The sequence below is a fragment of the Chiloscyllium plagiosum genome, unplaced genomic scaffold, assembly GCF_037043375.1.
Source record: "Chiloscyllium plagiosum isolate Xiang-an unplaced genomic scaffold, Cpla_swu_hap1 HiC_scaffold_30, whole genome shotgun sequence".
Lineage (NCBI taxonomy): Eukaryota > Metazoa > Chordata > Chondrichthyes > Orectolobiformes > Hemiscylliidae > Chiloscyllium > Chiloscyllium plagiosum.
In genome coordinates this window covers 52,034,105-52,056,534 of record NW_028270168.1, presented here as the reverse complement: position 1 = coordinate 52,056,534, position 22,430 = coordinate 52,034,105, and the positions used below count along the sequence as shown (strand labels likewise).

At 44.0% G+C, this 22,430-nt stretch overlaps 1 protein-coding gene across 6 annotated transcripts in view; it reads left to right on the top strand.

Moving 5' to 3' along the window:
* Positions 1 to 7,279, top strand: part of trit1 (tRNA isopentenyltransferase 1) — a 53,613-nt gene extending 46,334 nt beyond the window's left edge. For all 6 annotated transcript variants that reach the window (XR_015752177.1, XM_087976941.1, XM_087976943.1 and 3 more), the window contains one exon: positions 4,498 to 7,279. Coding sequence is in view for 5 of the 6 variants with exons in the window: in XM_087976941.1 (XP_087833067.1) it covers positions 4,498 to 4,613 (116 nt within the window). In the remaining variant the exon portion in view is untranslated. The remainder of the gene's footprint in view (positions 1 to 4,497) is intronic.
* Positions 7,280 to 22,430: the final 15,151 nt, after the last annotated feature.

The following is a 22,430-nucleotide window of genomic DNA, read 5'->3' as shown; positions in this document are numbered from 1 at the left end:
AAACATTTAAATCCTGGAACCTGCAACAGCCAATCCTGTCCCTGTTCTACCCATGTCTCCGTAATAGCCACAACATCGAAGTCCCAGGTACCAACCCACGCTGCAAGTTCACCTACCTTATTTCGTATACTTCTTGCATTGAAGTATACACACTTCAAACCACTTTCCTGTTTACAGGCACCCTCCTTTGAAATTGATGCCATGTTCCTAACCTCCCTACATTCCAGGTCCTGCACCCTAAAGCTACAGTCTGGGTTCCCATGCCCCTGCAGAGTTAGTTTAAACCCCCCCCAAGAGCACTAGCAAACCTCCCACCAAGGATACTGGTGCCCCTCAGGTTCAGGTGTAGACCATCCTGTTTATAGAGGTCCCACCTTCCCCAGAAAGAACCCCAGTTATCCAAATACCGGAATCCCTCCCTCCTGCACCATCCCTGTAGCCACGCATTTAACTGTTCTCTCTCCCTATTCCTCGACTCTCTATCACGTGGCATGGGTAACAAACCAGAGACAACAACTCTGTTCGTTCTAACTCTGAGCTTCCAACCTAGCTCCCTGAAAGCCTGCCTAACATCCTCAGCGCTCCTCCTACCTATGTCATTGGTGCCAATGTGGACCACGACTTCGGGCTGCTCCCCCTCCCCCTTAAGGACCCGGAAAACACGATCAGAGACATCACGTACCCTTGCACCTGGGAGGCAACATACCAAACGTGAGTCTCTCTCGTTCCCACAAAACCTCCTATCTGTGCCCCGAACTATCGAGTCCCCAATTACTATTGCTCTGCTCTTCTCCACCCTTCCCTTCTGAGTAACGGGGACAGGCTCCGTGCCAGAGGCCTGAGCCCCGTTACTTGCCCCTGGTAAGTCGTGTCCCCCCACAAGTATCCAAAACGGTATACTTGTTCTTGAGGGGAACAGCCGCAGGGGATCCCTGCACTGGCTGCTTCCTCCCAGTCCCCCTCACTGTCACCCATCTATCTGCCATCTTTGGAGTTACTTCTTCCCTAAAGCTCCGATCTATGACCCCCTCTGCCTCCCGAATGATCCGAAGTTCATCCAACTCCAGCTCCAGTTCCCTAACACGGTCTTGGAGGAGCTGGAGATGGGTGCACTTCCTGCAAGTGTTATCAGCAGGGACGTCCATGGCATCCCTCACCTCAAACATGTTGCAAGAGGAACATTGCACTGCCTTCACTGCCATCCCTCTGAAAGTAAACTTTTATATAAAAAAAAACTGGGTCTAAAGAATACAACAAGCAAAATGCAGCACTTACCTACTTACCACAACGGGTCTTATTATTTAGGTTAGAGGAGGAGGGCAGGTGGGAGACACTACCTCTGTAGTGCCTCGGGTTCTTCTCCTGCGCGCTTTTAAAGGGAAAAAAAACCTACCCGGCTGCCCCTCTGGTCTTCGTCACTTCCCCCGCTGCTCCCGCTCTTTCTGTAAAGAGAGAAAAAAACACCGCTGCCCGCTACCGGTAAGTAATTTTAAAACAAACTGTCTTACCTTAGCTGCTGCTCGCACTCAAAGTGACCGTTGGCGTCGAAGGGTGAGTATTTATATCTTTCCCCTAAACCTATGCCTTCTAGTTCTGGACTACCCAATACATGGAAAAGAGTTTGTCTATTTGCCCTATCCATGCCTCTCATAATTTTGTAAACTTCTATAAGGTCATCCCTCAGCCTCCGACGCTTCAGGGAAAACGGCCCCAGCCTGTTCAGCCTCTCCCTGTCGCTCAGATCCTCCAACCCTGGCAACATCCTTATAAATCTTTTCTGAACCCTTTCAAGTTTCACAACATCTTTCCAATAGGAAGGAGACCAGAATTGCACACAATATTCCAACAGTGGCCTAACCAATGTCCTGTACATCCACAACATGACCTCCCAACTCCTGTACTCCATACTCTGACCAATAAAAGAAAGCATACCAAACGCCTTCTTCACTATCCTATCTACCTGCGACTCCACTTTCAAGAAGCTATGAACCTGCACTCCAAAGACTCTTTGTTCAGCAACACTCCCTAGGACCTTACCATTAAGTGTATAAGTCCTGCTAAGATTTGCTTTCCCAAAATGCAGCACCTCACATTTATCTGAATTAAACTCCATCTGCCACTTCTCAGCCCATTGGCCCATCTGGTCAAGATCCTGCCGAATGGCCTTACTTCCACTCCTATGTCTTATGGTAATCGGAGGTAACGCTCTTCGCTGTCCACTACACCTCCAATTTTGGTGTCATCTGCAAACTTACTAACTGTACCTCTTATGCTCGCATCTAAATCATTTATGTAAATGACAAAAGGTAGAGCACCCAGCACCGATCCTTGTGACACTCCACTGTCACAGGCCTCCAATCTGAAAAACAACCCTCCACCACCACCCTCTGTCTTCTACCTTTGAGCCAGTTTAGTAACATTTAGTAACATATCAAAGTGTGCTTGGCAAGAGTATTCTGAAATAGAATATCACACCTAGCCACTGGGATAGATGACCAAATATGAGATTTTAAGGTGAAGTTAGAGTGATAGAGATGTATAACATGGAAACAGACCCTTCAGTCCAACTCATCCATGCTGACCAGATATCCTAACCTAATCTAGCTCTGTTTACCAGCACTTGGCCCATATCTCTCTCAACCCTTCCTATTCACATACCCATCCAGATGCCTTTTAAATGTTGCAATTGTACCAGCCTCCACCACTTCCTCTGGCAACTCATTCCGTACACGTACCATCCTCTGTGTGAAAATCTTGCCCCTTAGGTATCTTTTATATCTTTCCCCCCTCGCCCTAGGGATTCTGGGTAATCCAAGATGGAGGATGGAAAAACAATTGTGGCTGTAAGAGCTGCTTTTTATTTGAGGTATTTTGAGGTAAGTTAGCGAGAGAGAAGGTGGGATAGGTTCAAGGAGTTAAATCCAGAGCTTAAGGCCTTGATAACTAAATGTACAGCGGGCAGTGGAATGATTTAAATCAGCGGTGTGTGGAAAAATTAAAGGAGCAGATATCCACTTTCTAAAGTTAGAGAAGATTACAGATGGGAAGATGTGACGTCATGGAAGGATTTTTTTTTTTTAAAAAAAAGGTTGATAAGATTTTTTAAATTGAGGCTTTATGGACTGGGACCCACAGTAGGTCATCAGGTACAGGGATGGTGGGTAAACGTTTGGTGCAAGTTTGTATAGAGAAGCAGATGTTCACATAACTCAAGATTGAGGGGTAGAATATGGGAAGCCAAGCAGGAGAGCATGGGAAGGGTCAAATCTGGAGGTGACTAATGAGGGATCAGCAACAAATAAGGTGGCACAGATCAGGCTGGGTAATGTGATCAGTGCTGGGTTACTTATTGCTTGTGATACATATAAATAATATACTTGAGTCTATGAGAGTGCAAGCATGTGCATGTGGTGGAAAAATTCAGGTCTAGCAGCAGAGGGCAGCACGGTGGCACAGTGATTAGCACTGCTGCCTCACAGCACCAGGGTCCCAGGTTCAATTCCTGCCTCAGGCAACTGACTGTGTGGAGTTTGCACATTCTCCCCGTGTCTGCATGAGTTTTCTGCGTGAGTTTCCTCCGGGTGCTCTGCTTTCCTCCCACAGTCTAAAGATGTGCAGGTCAGGTGAATTGGCCATGCTAAATTGCCCGTGGTGGTTAGGTAAAGGGGTAAATGTAGGGGAATGGGTCTGAGTGGGTTGCACTTCAGTGGGTTGGTGTGGACTTGTTGGGCTGAAGGGCCTGTTTCCACACTGTAAGTAATCTAATCTAATCTAATCTGTGGAGAGCAATCAGAGTTAATGTTTCTGATCCAGTGACAACTCCTCAGAACATCAACTCTCCACAGACCCTGCCAGACCTGCTGAGCCTTTCCAGCAACTTTTGTTTTTGTTTCTGATTTTCAGATTCAGCAATTCTTTCAGTTCTAATTTTATAATCTCTCCTCGTGTCTTCACTCTTGAAGTCTAGTCATCATTCTTGTAAATGTACATTGTACTCCCTCCAAGACTTAGATATCCTTCCAGGGATTTGGTGCCCAGATCTGCCCTCAGTACTCCAAGTAAGATCCAAGTAGTGGGTGGCACGGTGGCACAGTGGTTAGCACTGCTGCCTCACTACGCCAGAGACCCGGGTTCAATTCCCGCCTCAGGCGACTGACTGTGTGGAGTTTGCACGTTCTCCCCGTGTCTGCGTGGGTTTCCTCCGGGTGCTCCGGTTTCCTCCCACAGTCGAAAGATGTGCAGGTCAGGTGAATTGGCCATGCTAAATTGCCCATAGTGTTAGGTAAGGGGTAAATGTAGGGGTATGGGTGGGTTTCGCTTCGGCGGGTCGGTGTGGACTTGTTGGGCTGAAGGGCCTGTTTCCACACTGTAATGTAATCTAATCTAATCTAACCAGGTTTTATACATCCAATCTGGGTTTCAGCATGTCTTGCCTGTTAAGGTGAGGTTATTGTGAATTAGAGTTTCCAGACTTGTTAATATTTGTTTATCTTTCAGCTCACTTGAAATCCAAGAATCATCAGTACCATTTAAAGAGGAAGAAGAGAACTGAGGCACAGTTAAATACACAAAGCTCTCCGGACAGCAGCAAAAATATCCCACAAGAAGTGTAGACTCTACCACTGTGTGCAAATGTGTCACAATTTTTCCTGGGATATGATGGGACTTATCTGGATAGTGCAAGGCACGGGCTGAGCTGTGGCTGTGTTCTGTGACTTACTGTTAAGTTAATGCAGCACAGCTCTTTATGAACTGGAGACACTGATGTCTCTGTAGCTCTCTGTTTACTGCTGGTGTTCTCCGTGGTTTGAAAAGTAATCGATTTCAGATTGATTCTAAATTGTGTGCAGTCAGAGCTTGCTGGTGGTAGGAAGATTTTATGATTTTATTGAAATTTGGGGACTTGTGACTTGGAGTTGAACAGATGTATGGAGATTTTGCCACACTGTGACTGCACCCCATGGTCAAATAGTCCTCTCTCTCTATCTCCAATGTTGGTATGACTAATAAACCAAAAGGGTTCAAAGAAAATTAAAAGTAAATAATAGTTTTTTAAAAAACCAATGATTTTTCTGTTGTCTTTGCTCCCAGTAATGGAGATTAATCTTTAGTTGACAACTTTAATCTGATGACAGGCTGTAGGTATTGGTAAATATGATCATAATTCAATTGTATTTAAAGAAGTCATGGAAAAGGACAAAGTTACAGCAAGAATAAAATTGTTAGATTGGGAGAAAAACTGACTTAGAGTGGGGGCATTTAATTTGACCAAAGTGAAGAGGAAGTAGTCATTTGACAGCAAATCAGTAATCTATTGAAGGAGGAGACGGAATAAGATGCAGAACAGATTGGTTTCTCAAAGAAAATGGGTGCCTTCCCTGAATCTGGATAGTTACTGCACACCAGCCCCACACTGTTGCAAACACTAACAGACAACAGAAAGAGTGTCATCTGTTATCTTACCCCAAGAGAAAATATCACCATATGAAATAATTAATTTTACATGGAAATCATGTCTGTCTCTAGATCTGTGAGATTTGACATGGCCATTAATTCCACCCAGTGTACTGTTACATTTCCAATCTAAATTAAATACATTTCCACACATTGCAGGGTAACAGGCATTGTCAATTACCATATTGAATATTATCCTGTCAATTGCATGGGGAACACAGAGGAACACAGTCTCGATAATAGGCCGAGAGAACAAATCCCTGATGACAAATCTGGAAAGTCATTGTGACCACTGGCCTATGTTCTTATGGCTGAACTCAAAGTATCGTCTTGTTCCAGATGGAGAGACCACAATCTCTCTGAATGAATTGGTTTTGTTATTGTACCACGTTCTTTCAGAAATGTCCAACTGTACAGTTTGTAACAATTGACAGCAGTTTTCCATTATGTACAGGAATAGGGTTTTGCTCTGTTCCAGTTTGGTGCTGTATATGCTGACTGTGCTTTTAGCCACGCAGACTGAGCCCATTCCAGACAGTTCACTTACAAAGCTTATTCAAAGGTGAATCATGACTCTTTTATATCCTGCTGGGTAGCCCCAGCTCTGCTTTTGAGACTGTGCCCCCAGATTCACAGATAATATTGAGCAGCAGCAGTTAAAACATTATTTATATTGAATCCATACCTTTGAATTTTGCGATAAATCAGCTTGAGCCTCACTTTACATTTGGACTCAAAACTTAAAAATCCTGTGGCAGGATTCTCAAAATGTTGGTTTGGAATTTTGGCATCAGTTCTTGCTCAAATGTTTCCTGATTAAACAACCTTAACAAGTTAACTCTGTTCCTGCCACATCAGTGTGTTGTATCTGATTATTATTGCTGCTACTCACTCTCACTTTACAGCTTTTCACACTTATCTCTGAGTATCACTCGGTAAGCTGCTCCCTTTCCAATGCCTTCATTGTGTTGGGAGGAAAGGAAGAACACATGCATTTATTTATTTATTTATTTGGAATCTTTCATGACCTCAGGGCATCCCAGAGCGTTTCCAGCCCAATGAAGTACCATTAAAGGGCAGCCTCTGTTGTAAATGTACAAAACACTGCAACTAATTCACATACAGCAAGGCCCCATCAACAATATAATAAAAATAAGACAATCTGTTTTTATCAAGTTTATTGAAGAATAAGTGTTGGACAGGGCCCTGGGGAGAACTCTCATGCTCATCTTTAAAATGACACTATGGTAATATTTACATCCACCTGACAGGAAAGATGGGGATCATCCTGATGGGATATTAATATAAGAATCATTGCTTTGACTGGAATTCTATTCTGTTCTCTTTGGATATACAAAACATTGGTTCAGTTGTTGGAGAGTCATTCAAATTGACTTCAATCATCTCTATAAACACTATCCCTGCAAGTCAAACTCTGTCCTGTTCCCAGAAGGTATGGATAGAGTTGATAGTAGTTGTTTTTCCCTAAGATGGGGGAGCTCAAGACTCGGGGGCAGGTAAGAGGAGAGAGATTTAAACAAGACATTAGAGGCAAATTTTTTACACAGAGGGTGGTTCACGTGTGGAATGAACTTCCTGAGGAAATGGTGGATGTTGGTACAATTACAATGTTTCTAAAAGACATTTTGATGGCTACATGAATAGGAAAAGATTGGAGAGATATGAGCCAGAGGCAGGCAGGTGACACTAGTTTGGGATTATACTCGGCATTAACTGGTTGGACCTAAGAGACTGTTTCCATGTTGTATGACTCTATGACGAAGAACACTACCAAATAAACTAGAAAAGCAACTTGTGGACCTGATTGCATTTTGTACATATGAATATGTAAACATATGTGTGTACCTCTGTTGTTCTGGGTGTCAATCTGTATATGTTTGTCTCAAGTAGGAATGTGTGTGAATCGCACCTTTTTCGCCTGAATCACTTCCTGTGTGTGTAGTTTTATGTTTCTCTGTTTGTGACTGTCTCTGTCTCTCTCTGTGTCTCTCTCTCTCTGTCGTTCTCTGTCTGTCTCTGTGTCTCTGTGTGTGTGTGTCTCTCTCTCTCTCTCTCTGTGTGTCTCTCTCTCTGTGTCTCTCTCTGTCTCTCTGTCTGTCTGTCTCTCTGTCTGTCTCTCTCTCTGTCTGTCTCTCTCTCTGTCTCTCTCTCTGTCTGTCTGTCTCTCTGTCTGTCTCTCGTCTGTCTGTCTCTCTCTGTCTCTGTCGTCTGTGAATATGTTGCTTTGTTGGCATGTTGGCAGTCTGATGAAGTGGGCTGTGAAGAGGACATAAGGCAGCTACAAAGGGATACAGGTAGGTTATGTGAGTGGGCAAAGAACTGGCAAATGGAGTACAAAGTGGGAAATTATCCATTATGCCAGAAAGAATAAGAAAGAAGCAGATTATCTAAATGATGAGAAGTTGCAGAGCTTTGAGATGCAGATGGATCTGGGTGTCCTTGTGCACGGATCTCAGAAGGTTAGTATGCAGACCATTGAATCAGCTCCCATTTTACACCATTGGTCAAAATGAAAGCTCCCCCTTCAGAATTGAACAAGACATTAAGTACCTAAATATCAGTTTCCTCCATCCAGATAATGGCCTTGATGTAGAAGAAGCCACATCAAATGCGATTGATTTTGTGCATATTTTGACAGTTGCTCCAGCCCTGAGCCCATCATAGAGTCATAGTCCACACTTCCATTACCCCTTTACTCCCTATGTTTCTGCTTACCCTTTGTACCATCTTGCTTCCTTCCTTTTTATTGCTCACAATTAATCAACGTCTTAAACCCTAATCCTTCATCACGTATTGTCTTTCTGACTCTCCCGAGGCTGATCCAGCTTTGATGCTGTCTGAGATTATACTACAGCTGCCCTCCAGGCGATTCTCTGAAGGGCTGACCAAGGCGACAGCACTAATTGCCTCGACCCAGTCACTTCCTTCTTGCCTGCTGGCCAGCGGAGGTCTCAGCTCTTCATCCTCCTGCCCATTCTCTCTCCATGCTCCCAGCTTTGGTCCTGGATCAGCACTCACTCCATTGTCCCACACCTCCATCCAGAATGTGCCCTCGTGCTAAGTGGGTATGTGCTGACTGTGGATGGTTGCATTTACACCACGCCCATGACTGTGGTATGACTGAGTGACGAATGAAGCTTTCCCTCTCGGACTATTTTTACACTCCTCACCCTGGTCAAACACCATTGTGCTAGTGCAGTCCCCATCTCTGCATCTTCATCTGGCTCCCTCCTCTGACAGTTTCACCTTCATGAGCATCACATCCTGTGCCAGATTCTTGTTCAAAATCCTTAGTCGCTGAATCACCCCTTGAAATAACGTCAGTTTTCCCACTGTGGTAAATTCTTGACTTTCATTGTTCAGCCACTTCTCTGAGGGATTGTTCTGGGGAATATGGTTTCAAATCCCACAATGTTAGTTGGTGAAATTTGGACTCTATAAAAATCAGGAAGTGAGAAAGCTGGCCTAGTGATAATTGTGTAACCACTGTCAATTGTTGCAAAAGCCCAACTGGTTCATTAATGCCCTTTAGGAAAGAAATCTGCCAGCCTTCCCTGGTCTGGCCTATATGTGACTCCAGACCCACAGCAACTTGGTTGACTCTTAACTGCGAGAAAGTGAGGACTGCAGATGCTGGGGATCAGAACTTAATGTGTTGCTGGAAAAGCGCAGCAGGTCAGGCAGCATCCAAGGAGCAGGAGAATCGACGTTTCAGGCATAAGCCCTTCTTCAGGAATGAGGAGGGTGTGCCAAGCAGGTTAAGATAGGGAGGAGGGACTTGGGGGAGGGGTGTTGGGAATGCGATGGGTGGAAGGAGGTTAAGGTGAGGGTGATAGGCCGGAGAGGGGGTGGGGGCGGAGAGGTCGGGAAGAAGATTGAGGGTCAAGAAGATGGTGCTGAGTCTGAGGGTTGGGACTGAGAAAAGGTGGGGGGAGGGGAAATGAGGAAGCTGGTGAAATCTGCATTCATCCTTTGTGGTTGGAGGGTTCCTAGGTGGAAGATGAGTCGCTCATTCTCCTTCTTTGATGCTGCCTGACCTGCTGCGCTTTTCCAGCAACACATTTTTAAGCTATGACTCTTAACTGCCCCCTGGGCAATTATGGATGGGCAACAATGTTGGCACCAACACATCACTTGAATGAATTTTTTAAATTGAGAGACTTGAAGAGATGGAGGAATTCTGGGAGCAAATCCCAGAGCTTAATGCCTGGGTAGCTGAAGAGACAGCTATGATAGAATTAGAATCTAGTATTCTCGAAAAGCTGGAGTTAGGGGAGGGAAGAGATTGCATGTGAAAACAAGAATGTGAAGTTTAAAGTTGAGCCAGTGTCTGTCAGTGTGCACTGGGGTATTATATGAGGATCCAACTTGTTTAGAACATAGAACAGTACAGCACAGTGCAGGCCCTTCGGCCCTGATCTTTTCTCCTATTCTAAGATCAAACTAACCTACGTACTGTTCATGGGAAGCCTTCAGAACGAGAATCCAGAGAAAGTATATTCCTGTCAGGGTGAAAGGAAAGGCTGGTAGGTATAGGGAAAGCCGGATGACTAAATAAATTGAGGGTTTGGTTAAGGGAAAGAAGGAAGCATATGTCAGGTATTGATAGGATAGATCGAGTGAATCCTTAGAAGAGTATAAAGAAAGCAGGAGTACACTTAAGAGGGACATCAGGCAGGTGAAAAGGGGACATGCGATAGCTTTGGCAAATAGAATTAAGGAGAATCCTAAGGGTTTTTACAAATATATTAAGGACAAAAGGGTAACTAGGGAGAGAATAGGGCCCCTCAAAGATCAACAAGGCGGCCTTTGTGTGGAGCCACAGAAAATGGGGGAGATACTAAATGAATATTTTGCATCAGTATTTACTGTGGAAAAGGATATGGAAGATATAGACTGTAGGGAAATAGATGGTGACACCTTGCAAAATGTCCAGATTACAGAGGAGGAAGTGCTGGATGTCTTGAAATGCATAACGGTGGATAAATCCCCAGCACCTGATCAGATGTACCCTAGAACTCTGTGGGAAGCTAGAGAAGTGACTGCTGGGCCTCTTGCTGAGATATTTGTATCATCGATAGTCACAGGTGAGATGCCAGAAGACTGGAGGTTGGCTAAAGTGGTGCCACTGTTTAAGAAGGGTGGTAAGGACAAGCCAGGGAACTATAGACCAGTGAGCCTGATGTCAGTGGTGGGCAAGTTGTTGGAGGGAATCCTGAGAGACAGGATATACATGTATTTGGAAAGGCAAGGCAAATCCTAGCAGGACTTATACACTTAATGGTAAGGTCCTAGGGAATGTTGCAGAACAAAGAGACTTTGGAGTGCAGGTCCATAGCTCCTTGAAAGTAGAGTCGCAGGTAGATAGGAGAATGAAGAATACGTTTGGTATGTTTTCTTTTTATTGGTCAGAGTATTGAGTACCAGAGTTAGGAGGTCATGTTGCGGCTGTTCAGGACATTGGTTAGGCCACTGTTGGAATATTGCTTGCAATTCTGGTCTCCTTCCTATTGGAAAGATGTTGTGAAACTTGAAAGGGTTCAGAAAAGATTTACAAGAATGTTGCCAGGGTTGGAGGTTTTGAGCTATAAAGAGACACTGAACAGGCTGGGGCTGTTTTCCCTGGAGCGTCGGAGGCTGAGGGGTGACCTTATAGAGGTTTACAAAATTATGATGAGCATGGATAGGATAAATAGACAAAGTCTTTTCCCTGGAGTCGAGGAGTCCAGAACTAGAGGGCATAGGTTTCGGGTGAGAGGGGAAAGATATAAAAGAGATCTGAGGGGCAGCCTTTTCACGCAGAGGGTGGTACGTGTATGGAATGAGCTGCCAGAGGATGTGGTGGAGGCTGGTACAATTGCAACATTTAAGAGACATTTGGATGGGTATATGAATAGGAAGGGTTTGGAGGGATATGGGCTGGGTGCTGGGAGGTGGGACTAGATTGGGTTGGGATATCTGGTCAGCATGGATGGGTTGAAACGAAGGGCCTGTTTCCATGCTGTACATGTCTATGACTCTATAGCTCCAAGACATGCCCTCCAGACCAGGCAGCATCCTGGTACATCTCCTCTGCACCCTCTCTAAAGCTTCCACATCCTTCCTATAATGAGGTGACCAGAACTGAACACAATATTCTAAGTGTGGTCTAACCAGGGCTCTATAGAGTTGCAGCATAACCTCACTGCTCTTAAACTCAATCCCCCACTAATGAAAGCCAACAGACCATATACCTTCTTCACAACCCTATCAACATGAGTGGAAACTTTGAGGGATCAATGGACATGGACCCCAAGATCCCTCTGTTCCTCCACACTGCCAAGAATTCTGCCTTTAACTCTAATCTGCATTCAGATTTGACCTTCCAAAAATAATCGTTTTATTCTTTTCCAGGTTGAACTCCATCTGCCACTTCTCAGCCCAGCTCTGCATCTTGTCAATGTCCCGTTGCAACCTAAAACAGCCCTCCACACTATCCACAACTCCACCAACTTTTGTATCATTGGCAAACTTACTAACCCACTCTTCCACTCCCTTATCCAAGTCATTTATAAAAGTCACAAAGAGCAGAGGTCCCAGAACTGATACCTGTGGAACACCACTGGTCACCAAGCACCAGGCTGAATACTTTCCACCTACTACCACCCTCTGTCTTGTTTGGGCTAGCCAATTCTGTATCAGAAAGCCAAATTTCCCTATATCCCATTCCTCCTTACTTTCTGAGCGTACCATGGGTACCCTATCAAACGCTTTGCTAAACTTCATGTATACCACATCCTCTGCTCCACCTTCATCAATGTGTTTTGTCACATCCTCAAAGAATTCAATAAGGCTTGTGAGGCATGACCTGCCCCTCACAAAGCCATGCTGACTATCTCTAATCATTGTATGCTTTTCCAAATATTCATAAATCCTGTCTCTCAGAATCCTTTCCAATAATTTGCCCACCACCGATGTAAGACTGACTGGTCTGTAATTCCCAGGATTATCCCTATCCCCTTTTTGAACAAGGGAATAATATTTGCTACCTTCCAATCATCTGGTACTACTCTAGTAGACATTAAGGACACAGAGATCGCCAAAGGTGCAGTAACCTCTTCCCTCACTTCCTGTAGTAACCTTGGGTATATCCCATCTGGCCAAGTGTATTGTTAAAGTCCCTATTCGAGACGGCTCAGAGAATCCCTGATGGACTCGATCTGTCAGCCTCTGTTTGTTCATCCTGGAGATCATACTGTGTGGTAGTCTGGAATATAAAACTCTTATGGACAGTTTAGTTTAAATTATTACCTTTATTTACCATTGGCATCAATGTTACACTATGACATAGATACCTACAGGCCAGGCTTGAGCGAAGGTTTTAAAACCATTAGCAGAGTAACAGTGCCAGCTCTTACCCCTCAGAGCTCTCTCAGGCTACTCACCTTATTGCTGCAAACAGGCTGTCTTTATACAGAAACTGGTATTAAAATTACAAAAACGCCACATGTCCTTAATCACATATGCAGCAATAAAATGGCAAAAGTTTGCAGAGGAAGAGAAACTCATTGACAGGTCTGAGTACGCTTGACTAATTAAGCTACATGCACATCAAAGGGGGATGCCTGATCAAACCAGGACAAATGACAGATTGCTTTGGCTAGTACATCATAACGAGGGACGAGTGTAAATTATGTGGGAAAGGTCATGAGGTAACCTTGCTCAGCTAACGTACCCAGTATTATTGTCCTACAAAATGGCCTTTTCTTTTAAAATCATCTTAGATTCCTAAAATGCAAATTGAATTCATAATACTCCCAGATCTCGAGCTCCAGGAACAACACAATCCATGACAAGCAAGTGTTCACTCAAATCAGACCACAAAGAATGAACCTTTCCACCAGCTTCCATTCTCTCTCTCTCTCTCTCTCTCTCTGTCTGTGTCCCTTGAACCCTTCGGTCAGTGAATGTAATTTACAGAAGAATGTTTTCTCCCTCTCTCACATGTATGAACATCATCTAACTTCCTTACTATCTCAAGTTCAGCCTTGGTGTTTCCCTAGCCTGTAAGGGTAATGAGACAGTCACCTTTCAGAACAGTCAGGATTAGGGAGCTGGGCTTCATACATTCACATTTGCTGAGTGTGGTATACATGAAAATGTATCAGGATTGTTCTATTCCGTGCATGTTCCTTTCAGCTTATTAAATTACAACTTCTTTTCGTACTGAGTATGAGTTTTGTTAAGAGTCTTCAATATGAACCAGAAACTCAGTTATCCAACATCCTGCTGTGAAATATGTGCAGCTTCCAGCTCCCAGGGTGAGAAAGAAGTATTGCCACACATTCCACAAGTGAACAAATGTTATCACCTTATTTATACCGAGCCATTGATACCAAGGACAGATGCCCCCGATTCTTCTGAGCAAATGCACCCACCTCCCACCCCACCATCGTCAAGCATTTTCCTGCATTTCCTGTAGCAAATATGTCACATGTAAGGCTACAAGTTCCCTCAGTATCTATCTATCTTTGCTTTTCAAAGTTTCCAGCACATCCTCCGTCTTAACATCAACCTGTTCAAGCATATCAGCCTGTCTCACACTGCCCTCACGAATGACAAGGTCTCTCTCAGTAGTGAATACTGAAGCAAAGTATTCATTAAGGACCACCCCTACCTCCTCTGACTCCACACACAAGTTCCCTCCACTATCCCTGATCGGCCCTACCCTCACTCTGGCCATCCTCTTGTTCCTCACATAAGTGTAGAAAGCTTGGGATTTTCCTTAATCCTACCTGCCAGGGCTTTTTCATGCTCCCTTCCACCTTTCCTAAGTCTATTCTTCAGTTCGTTCCTGGCGACCTTGTAACCCTCTAAAGCTCTGTCTGATCCTTGCCTCCTCAACCTTAAGTAAGCTTCCTTCTTCCTCTTGACTAGATGTTCCACATCCCTTGTCAATCAAGGTTCCTTCACCCTACCATCCCTTCCTTGCCTCAGTGAGACAAACCTGTCCAGCACTCGCAGCAAGTGCTCCCTAAACAACCTCCACATTTCTGTTGTGCATTTCCCCAAGAATATCTGCTCCCAATTTATGGTCCACAGTTCCTGCCTAATAGCATTGTAATTCCCCCTTTCCCAATTAAATACTTTCCTATCCCTCTCCATAAGTATAGCAAAGGTCAGGGAGTTGTGGTCACTATCACTAAAATACCCTTCCAACAAAAGCTCTGACACTTGACCTGATTTGTTGCCAAGCACCATTCCAATATGGCCTCCCCTCTAACCGGCCTATCTACGTATTGTGTCAGGAATCCTTCCTAGACACACCTGACAAAATCAGCTCCATCCAAACTTTTTGTACGAAGGAGGTTCCAATCAGTATTCGGGAAGTTAAAGTCACCCATGACTGCAACCCTGTTACTTCTGCACCTTTCCAAAATCTGCCTCCCAATCTGCTCCTCTGTATCTCTGTTGCTACTGGGGGTCCATAGAAAAGTCCCAATAAGGGATAGCATAGGGAACTTGTGTGTGGAGTCTGAGGAGGTAGGGGAAGCCCTAAATTAGTTTTTTGCTTCTGTCTTTATGAAAGAAACGAACTTTGTAGTGAATGAAACCTTTGAAGAGCAGATGTACATGCTGGAATGGATAGAGATAGAGGAAGCTGATGTGCTGAAAATTTTGTCAAACATTAAGATTGACAGGTCACCAGGCCCGGACCAGATTTGTCCTCGGCTGCTTTGGGAAATGAGAAATGTGATTGCATCGCCACTTGCGAAGATCTTTGCATCCTCGCTCTCCACTGGAGTCGTACCTGAGGACTGGAGAGAGGCAAATGTAATTCCTCCCTTCAAGAAAGGAAATAGGGAAAATCCCGGCAATTACAGACCAGTCAGTCTCACGTCTGTCGTCTGCAAGGTTTTAGAAAAGATTCTGAGGGATAGGATTTATGACCATCTGGAAGAGCATGGCTTGATTAAATGCAGTCAACACGGCTTTGTGAGGGGCAGGTCATGCCTCACAAACCTTATCGAGTTCTTTGAGGATGTGACTAGAAAAGTTAATGAGGGTCGAGCTGTGGATGTGGTGTATATGGACTTTAGCAAGGCATTTGATAAGGTTCCCCATGGTAGGCTCATTCAGAAGGTCAGGAGGAATGGGATACAGGGGAACTTAGCTGTCTGGATACAGAATTGGCTGGCCAACAGAAGACAGCGAGTGGTAGTAGAAGGAAAATATTCTGCCTGGAAGTCAGTGGTGAGTGGTGTTCCACAGAGATCTGTCCTTGGGCCTCTACTGTTTGTAATTTTTATTAATGACTTGGATGAGGGGATTGAAGGATGGGTCAGCAAGTTTGCAGATGACACAAAGGTTGGAGGTGTCGTTGACAGTATAGAGGGCTGCTGTAGGCTGCAGTGGGACATTGACAGGATGCAGAGATGGGCTGAGAAGTGGCAGATGGAGTTCAACCTGGATAAATGCGAAGTGATGCATTTTGGAAGGTCGAATTTGAAAGCTGAGTACAGGATTAAGAACAAGATTCTTGGCAGTGTGGAGGAACAGAAGGGTCTTGGTGTGCAGGTACATAGATCCCTTAAAATGGCCACCCAAGTGGACAGGGTTGTTAAGAAAGCATATGGTGTTTTGGCTTTCATTAACAGAGGGATTGAGTTTAAGAGTCGTGAGACCTTGTTGCAGCTCTATAAAACTTTGGTTAGACGGCACTTGGAATACTGCGTCCAGTTCTGGTCGCCCTATTATAGGAAAGATGTGGATGCTTTGGAGAGGGTTCAGAGGAGGTTTACCAGGATGCTGCCTGGACTGGAGGGCTTATCTTATGAAGAGAGGTTGACTGAGCTCGGACTTTTTTCATTGGAGAAAAGGAGGAGGAGAGGGGACCTAACTGAGGTATACAAGATAATGAGAGGCATAGATAGAGTCGATAGCCAGAGACTATTTCCCAGGGCAGAAATGACTAACACGAGGGGTCATAGTTTTAAGCTGGTTGGAGCAAAGTATAGAGGGGATATCAGAGGCGGGTTCTTTACGCAGAGAGTTGTGGGAGTATGGAATGCGTTGCCAGCAGCAGTTGTGGAAGCAAGGTCATTGGGGACATTTAAGAGACTGCTGGACATGCATATGGTCACAGAAATTTGAGGGTGCATACATGGTCGACACAACATGGTGGGCTGAAGGGCCATTCTGTACTGTACTGTTCTATGTTCTAAGGTGACTGCTCCTTTCCTGTTTCTGACTTCCACCCACAATGACTCAATAGACAAACCCTCCTCGATGACCTCCCTTTCTGCAGCTATGATACTAACCCTGATTAGCAATGCCACTCCCCTACCTCTTTGACCTCTGTCCCTATTCCTATTGAAACATCTAAACCCTGGAACATCCAAAAACCATTCCTGCCTGCATGATATCCACGTCTTTGTAAAAGCTTGTAAGGGATTGTGAAGTTGACATATTAAAATGGTTAATTGTGACAGTGTAAAGGGGGTAACACAAAGGGCTGATATCTGTGTAGTCTGTGAGTGATCTGTCAGGCTCCTGCTTGGCCACACAGCTTCAAGGAAACATTTGGGTTTCGAGGCAGCAGAGGAAGTGGGGATTTTGATCATTTCAAGTTTACAGGGAGATGCAGGAAGCCAATGGGCAGAATGTTGGGATGGTCTGCTTGGAAGTGAGACACAGATACAAGCAGCTGACACTGTCAGGTTGCCAACTCAGGTTGGGGGTATTCCACAAGACGAAGGTGGAAGCCACATCATGGAAGGCTGGTGACATGGAGTGAGTGTGGGGATTCTCACTCACTCCACAGTGACACCTCACTCCCCTTGGAATTCTTTTGACATTTATTGCTCTTATTAGTTTTCTCTTTCTCACCCTCACAGCAGACTCCTTAGGGTCTGTGAAATGTTTAATGCTGGTTTCCAATGTTTAAAATTCCAACAAGAAAAAAAATGAGTGAAGCACTGACTGAGTTCACAGTGCACCTAATCTAGCAACAACTAGATAACCTGCCATGTCACTGGAGCTGGTAACCTGCCATGTCACTGAGATGTATCATTTAATCAGTGCCTTTAACCAAAACATCGACTTGAACAGAAATACCAAGCTGCAGACATACAAATTCAGAGCATAGGTAGGACATTCAGCCCTTTGAACCTGCTCCATCATTCAATGAAATCATGTACGACCTCAGAGTGTTCCAAACTCCACATTCCCATCCAAGCCCAATAATCCTTGATTTCCTGGCTTGACATCTGCTCCTTGAAACTTTTCAGTCAGCCCCAGCTCCATGGCTTTCTGAGGCAGAGAGTTCAAAAGCCCCTGGAGATAAACAAGCCCCTAATCTCTCCTAAAAGGGTCATGCCTAATGTTAAAGCAATGCTCTCCACTGTTCCCCAAGTTTTGGGTGAGTACAGCATTGGCACAGGAAGCTCTGTGTGTCCTACTTCCTGACTGATCAGCTTGGGACACATTGGAAGTGTTGATATTTGACAATTTTAATCTCATGCCCTACCTACAGCATATATACAGCCAGCGCTGTGCACTCCACACTGACGCCATTTCTTAGAACCCGAAAAGTCTAATGGATGAACTGAGTCTGCAGCTCAATAGTAGCTGAGAACAATGGATCCACCCTGTCACTCTGTCCCTGAAGAGGAGTTTCTTCCTTGTTGCTGTGTAATCTCAAATCTCAGTCACATTCACCAATCTGAACCTTTCTAAGCCTTTTATTTTAAATTACTCCAATTGCTTTAAAAAGCCATCAGGAGATTCAGAGTGAATCCGATAAACTCCTGATTATCCTGGGAAAATTGCTAACCCTATAACATCACAATGCCTCCTGTGACTTGGTTAATAGCATCTTTGCTTCTGAATTTCAAGATTTCAGATTCAAGACTTACTATAGGCTGAGTGCAAAAACAGATAAACACTAACTCATGTTAATATGGTTCCTCAGTAGACTTTAACCCACTGCTAAACAATTACTTCTACATTGCAAAGTTAAGAATCACATGACGCCAGGTTATAGTCCAGCCGGTTTATTTGGAAGCACAAGCTTTGGGAGCTGCATTCCAGAAAGTCTCTGGTGTTAAATAGCTGCAATTCTGGTTCAGACAATGGCAGACAGTCCACAGTCATTTCCTTCCTTTTAAACTATTATAGCAACTAACTTATTCCTACTTATACTATCAATTCATCCATTCTACATATTCAAATAAAGTCCTTTTAATTCTGTCTTCTTATCATTGTTCCCTACTCTGACCATAATTGCTGGTCTTTGCACTGTCTGTCAGTCCCGTCACACTCTGTTATTGTCACCTGCACTGCTACTCTGCCCAATTGCCATGGTCTTTCCTGTTAATGTTTCCACTCTCCCTCCATGTCAGTCTAACCCTATTTAATATGGAACCCTCTTTGAATAACTACATCAAAAAAATATTTTTGAAGCCTCGCCTTTTTTTCAAAGGGCACAATTGGAGTGCATGCCTAAAAATCAATTATTGAACCTCTTGCGTTCATCAAAGTACCTTCCTTGAATAACCATTCTAAAATATGGTTAACCTCTGTTAAAATAACACACTTTAGGAACCATCCTCATCACCAAACGTTTGTAAGTCTTTCAAATAACCATATCTCTTTCCCTTGCTAGCTGTCTAAATAAATCCTGCTGAACAATGCTTGGATAAAAGGCAGTCAAACTTTCAAATTGATATTCTACTGACCAAACTGCTAACAAACCCCAATGCACAGAGTCCATTAGAGCTATTGAAGATAACCAGAGATTCAACATGCGCCAAATTTTGAAAAATCCAAGCAGAAAGCTGAGCTTTTTTTTAAATGTAAGTTTAAGCTCTGTCATCTGCCAAAATTTTGATGCAGCCAAAAGATGACTGAACTGAAATTGAAAGGAAAAATGTCAACATTTCACACAATCAGCTGTAGATTTCAAACTGGGCTAACCTTTCAATATTGCATAATGCAAAATAGTGTCATAGAATTATACAGCATTGAAACAAACCCTTTGGTCCAACTCGTCCAAGATGATCAAGTTTCTCAAACTAACCGAATGAGGGGTGGCAATGGACTCGTGGTGTTATCACTGGATTGTTGATCCAGAGAGCCAGGCCTATGTCCTGGGGAGCTGGGTTCGATTCCTGCCATGGCGGATGGTGGCATTTGAATTCAGCAAAAAAAAAGTGTGGAATTACAAATCTAATGATGACCATGAATCTATTGTCAATTGTTTGAGGAAACAAACATCCTTTAGGCAAGGAAATAGCCACCCTTACCTGGTTTGCTTGTGACCCTAGAACCAAAGTGATGTGGCTGACTCTCAACTGCCTTCTGGGTAATTAAGGATGGGCAATAAATACTGGCCGAGCCAATGACACCCTCATCCTGTGAATGAGTAAGACAAAACGTTTGACCCATATCCCTCTAAACCTTTCCTCTTCATGTACCTGTCCAAATGTCTTTTAAATGTTGTAACTCTATCCAGTAGAAATTCCATATTAATGCAACTGAAGTCTTTCCTTCTTTCACAACATTGCTCTTTCCCTTGACAGCTTCCAGTTGTCGGAAATGGCAGTCTCGTAGCCATATTATTTAATCATCAATTGGCAAGTCAGCTCATTAGCTCTGTCATAAATCATGATAAAGACATAGAAACATAGACAACTAGGAGCAGGAGTAGGCCATTTGGCCCTTCGAGCCTGCATCACCATTCAATACAATCATAGCTAATCATGGAATCTCAGTATCCCATTCCAGCCCGCTCACCATATCCCTTGACCCCTTTAGCTGCAAGGACCACGTCCAGCTCCCTATTGAATAGATCTAATGAATTGGCCCCAACAGCTTCCGTGGCAGAGAATTCCACAGGTTGACAACTCTCTGAGTGAAGGAATTCTTCCTCATCTCAGTCCTGAATGGCTTACTCCTTATTCTTAGACTGTGACCTCTTGCTCTGGACTTCTCTGACATTGGGAACATTCTTCCCGCATCAGTCCCATCAGGATTTGATATGTTTCTATGAGATTCCCCCTCATTCTTCTAAACTCCAGTGAGTACAAGCCCAGTCGATCCAATCTTTCTTCATATGTCTGTCCTGCCATCCGGGAATCAGTCTGGTGATCCTTCCCTGGACTGTCTCAATAACAATAATGTCCTTCCTCACACTAACAGACCAAAACTGCACACAGTAGTCAAGGTGAAGCCTCAGCAAGGTCCTGTATAACTACAGCAAAACATCCCTAACTCCTATACTCCAATCCTCTCGCTATGAAGGCCAGCATGCCATTAGCTTTCCTCACCACCTGCTGCACCTGCATGCGGACCTTCAGCGACTGTACCACCATGACATCCAGGTCTCGCTGCACCTCACCTTTTCCTAAACTGCCACTATTCTGATAATAATCTGTCTTCCTGGTTTTGTGACCAAAGTGGATAACCTCACATTAATCCACAATATATGGCTTTTACCAAGTATTTGCCCACTCAGTCACCCTGCAGCCTCTTAGCATCCTCCTAACAGCGCGCACTGCCACCTAACTTAGTGTCATTGGAAAATTTGGATATATTGTATTCTATTCCTTCATCCAAATTGTTAATGTATATTGTGAACAGCTGGGGGTCCCAGCATTGAACCCTGGGGTACCCCACCTACCACTGCCTGCCACTCTGAAAAAGATCCGTTTATTCTAACTCTCTGCTTCCTGCCTGCCAACCAGTTCTCTATTCACATCCACCTTCAATACCATGAGCTTTAATTTTCCTTACTAATCTCTTGTGTGGAATCTTATCAGAAGCCTTTTGAAAGCCAAAGTCAACAACATCTACTGAGTCACCCTTGTCTACTGGGCTGGCCACATCCTCAAAAATTTCCAGAAGATTTGTCAAGGATGATTTTCCTTTAGTGAACCCATATTGACGAGGACCGATTCTGTCACCACTTTCCAAATGGTCAGTTATCCCATCCTTAATGATTGAGCCCAGCATTTTCCCCACCACTGATGTCAGATGCAACTTTGCCAGTAGGCTTTCATAACGAGAAGGTGTGGATAACTGATGACTGTTACCAGATGAAACGCCAGGAGAGAAGGTGTGGAAGCACAGCTTTTTCTGCTGTTAGGAGCCTAACTTTCCCTGAGGCATCAGATAGTAAATTGAAAAGTGTGGCGCTGGGAAAGCACAGCAGGTCAGGCAGCATCTGAGAAGCAGGAGAGTTAACATTTCAGCCATAAGCCGTTCGTCAGGAATGAGGGCTTTTCCTGAAACATTGACTCTCCTACTCCTCAGATGTTGCCTGAACTGTTGTGCTTTTCCAGCGCCACACTTTTCGACTCTGATCTTCAGCAACTGCAGTCCTCACCTTCTCTGAGCATCAGATACTAAAACCTTTGAATAATTGAAAGACATACATAAGGAATGTTATGACCCAAGCCTCCTCTAATTCTGAGATGCTATCATTTTAAGTTAGCAATTCAAGTACCAAGGGAACTTTGACTAGGTTAAGATGACTGGCAGAGATAGTTGAGTTTTGTTTGTTTTTTTTTCTTTTCGGTTTTTTTTTTGTTGTTTTGTTTATTTTTGGCAAATTTTGGCTATTGTATATTTGAGCTAATTGTATATCAATGTTTATATCTGAGAGTTTTGTTTATTTTTGTAAACTTGTAAAAATGTTAAATTTCTAATAAAAATATCTATTAAAAAAAAGATGACTGGCAGAAACCTGGGACTTTTGGTTTGACACACAAGTAGATGCTTAGAGACCATTTGGCATGTGGGTCTAATGATGTAACTATGCAAAAATGCCTACATGGTGAAGCCCAACTGGCAATGCAACTGGCTTTATCATGAGAGGATGGGGCAAGTGGGGAATATAAATAACAGGGGACCGATGGAAGTGGACACCCTCACCAGTTCGACTGAGCTTGGGAACACACGAGAGTGCAAGCAAT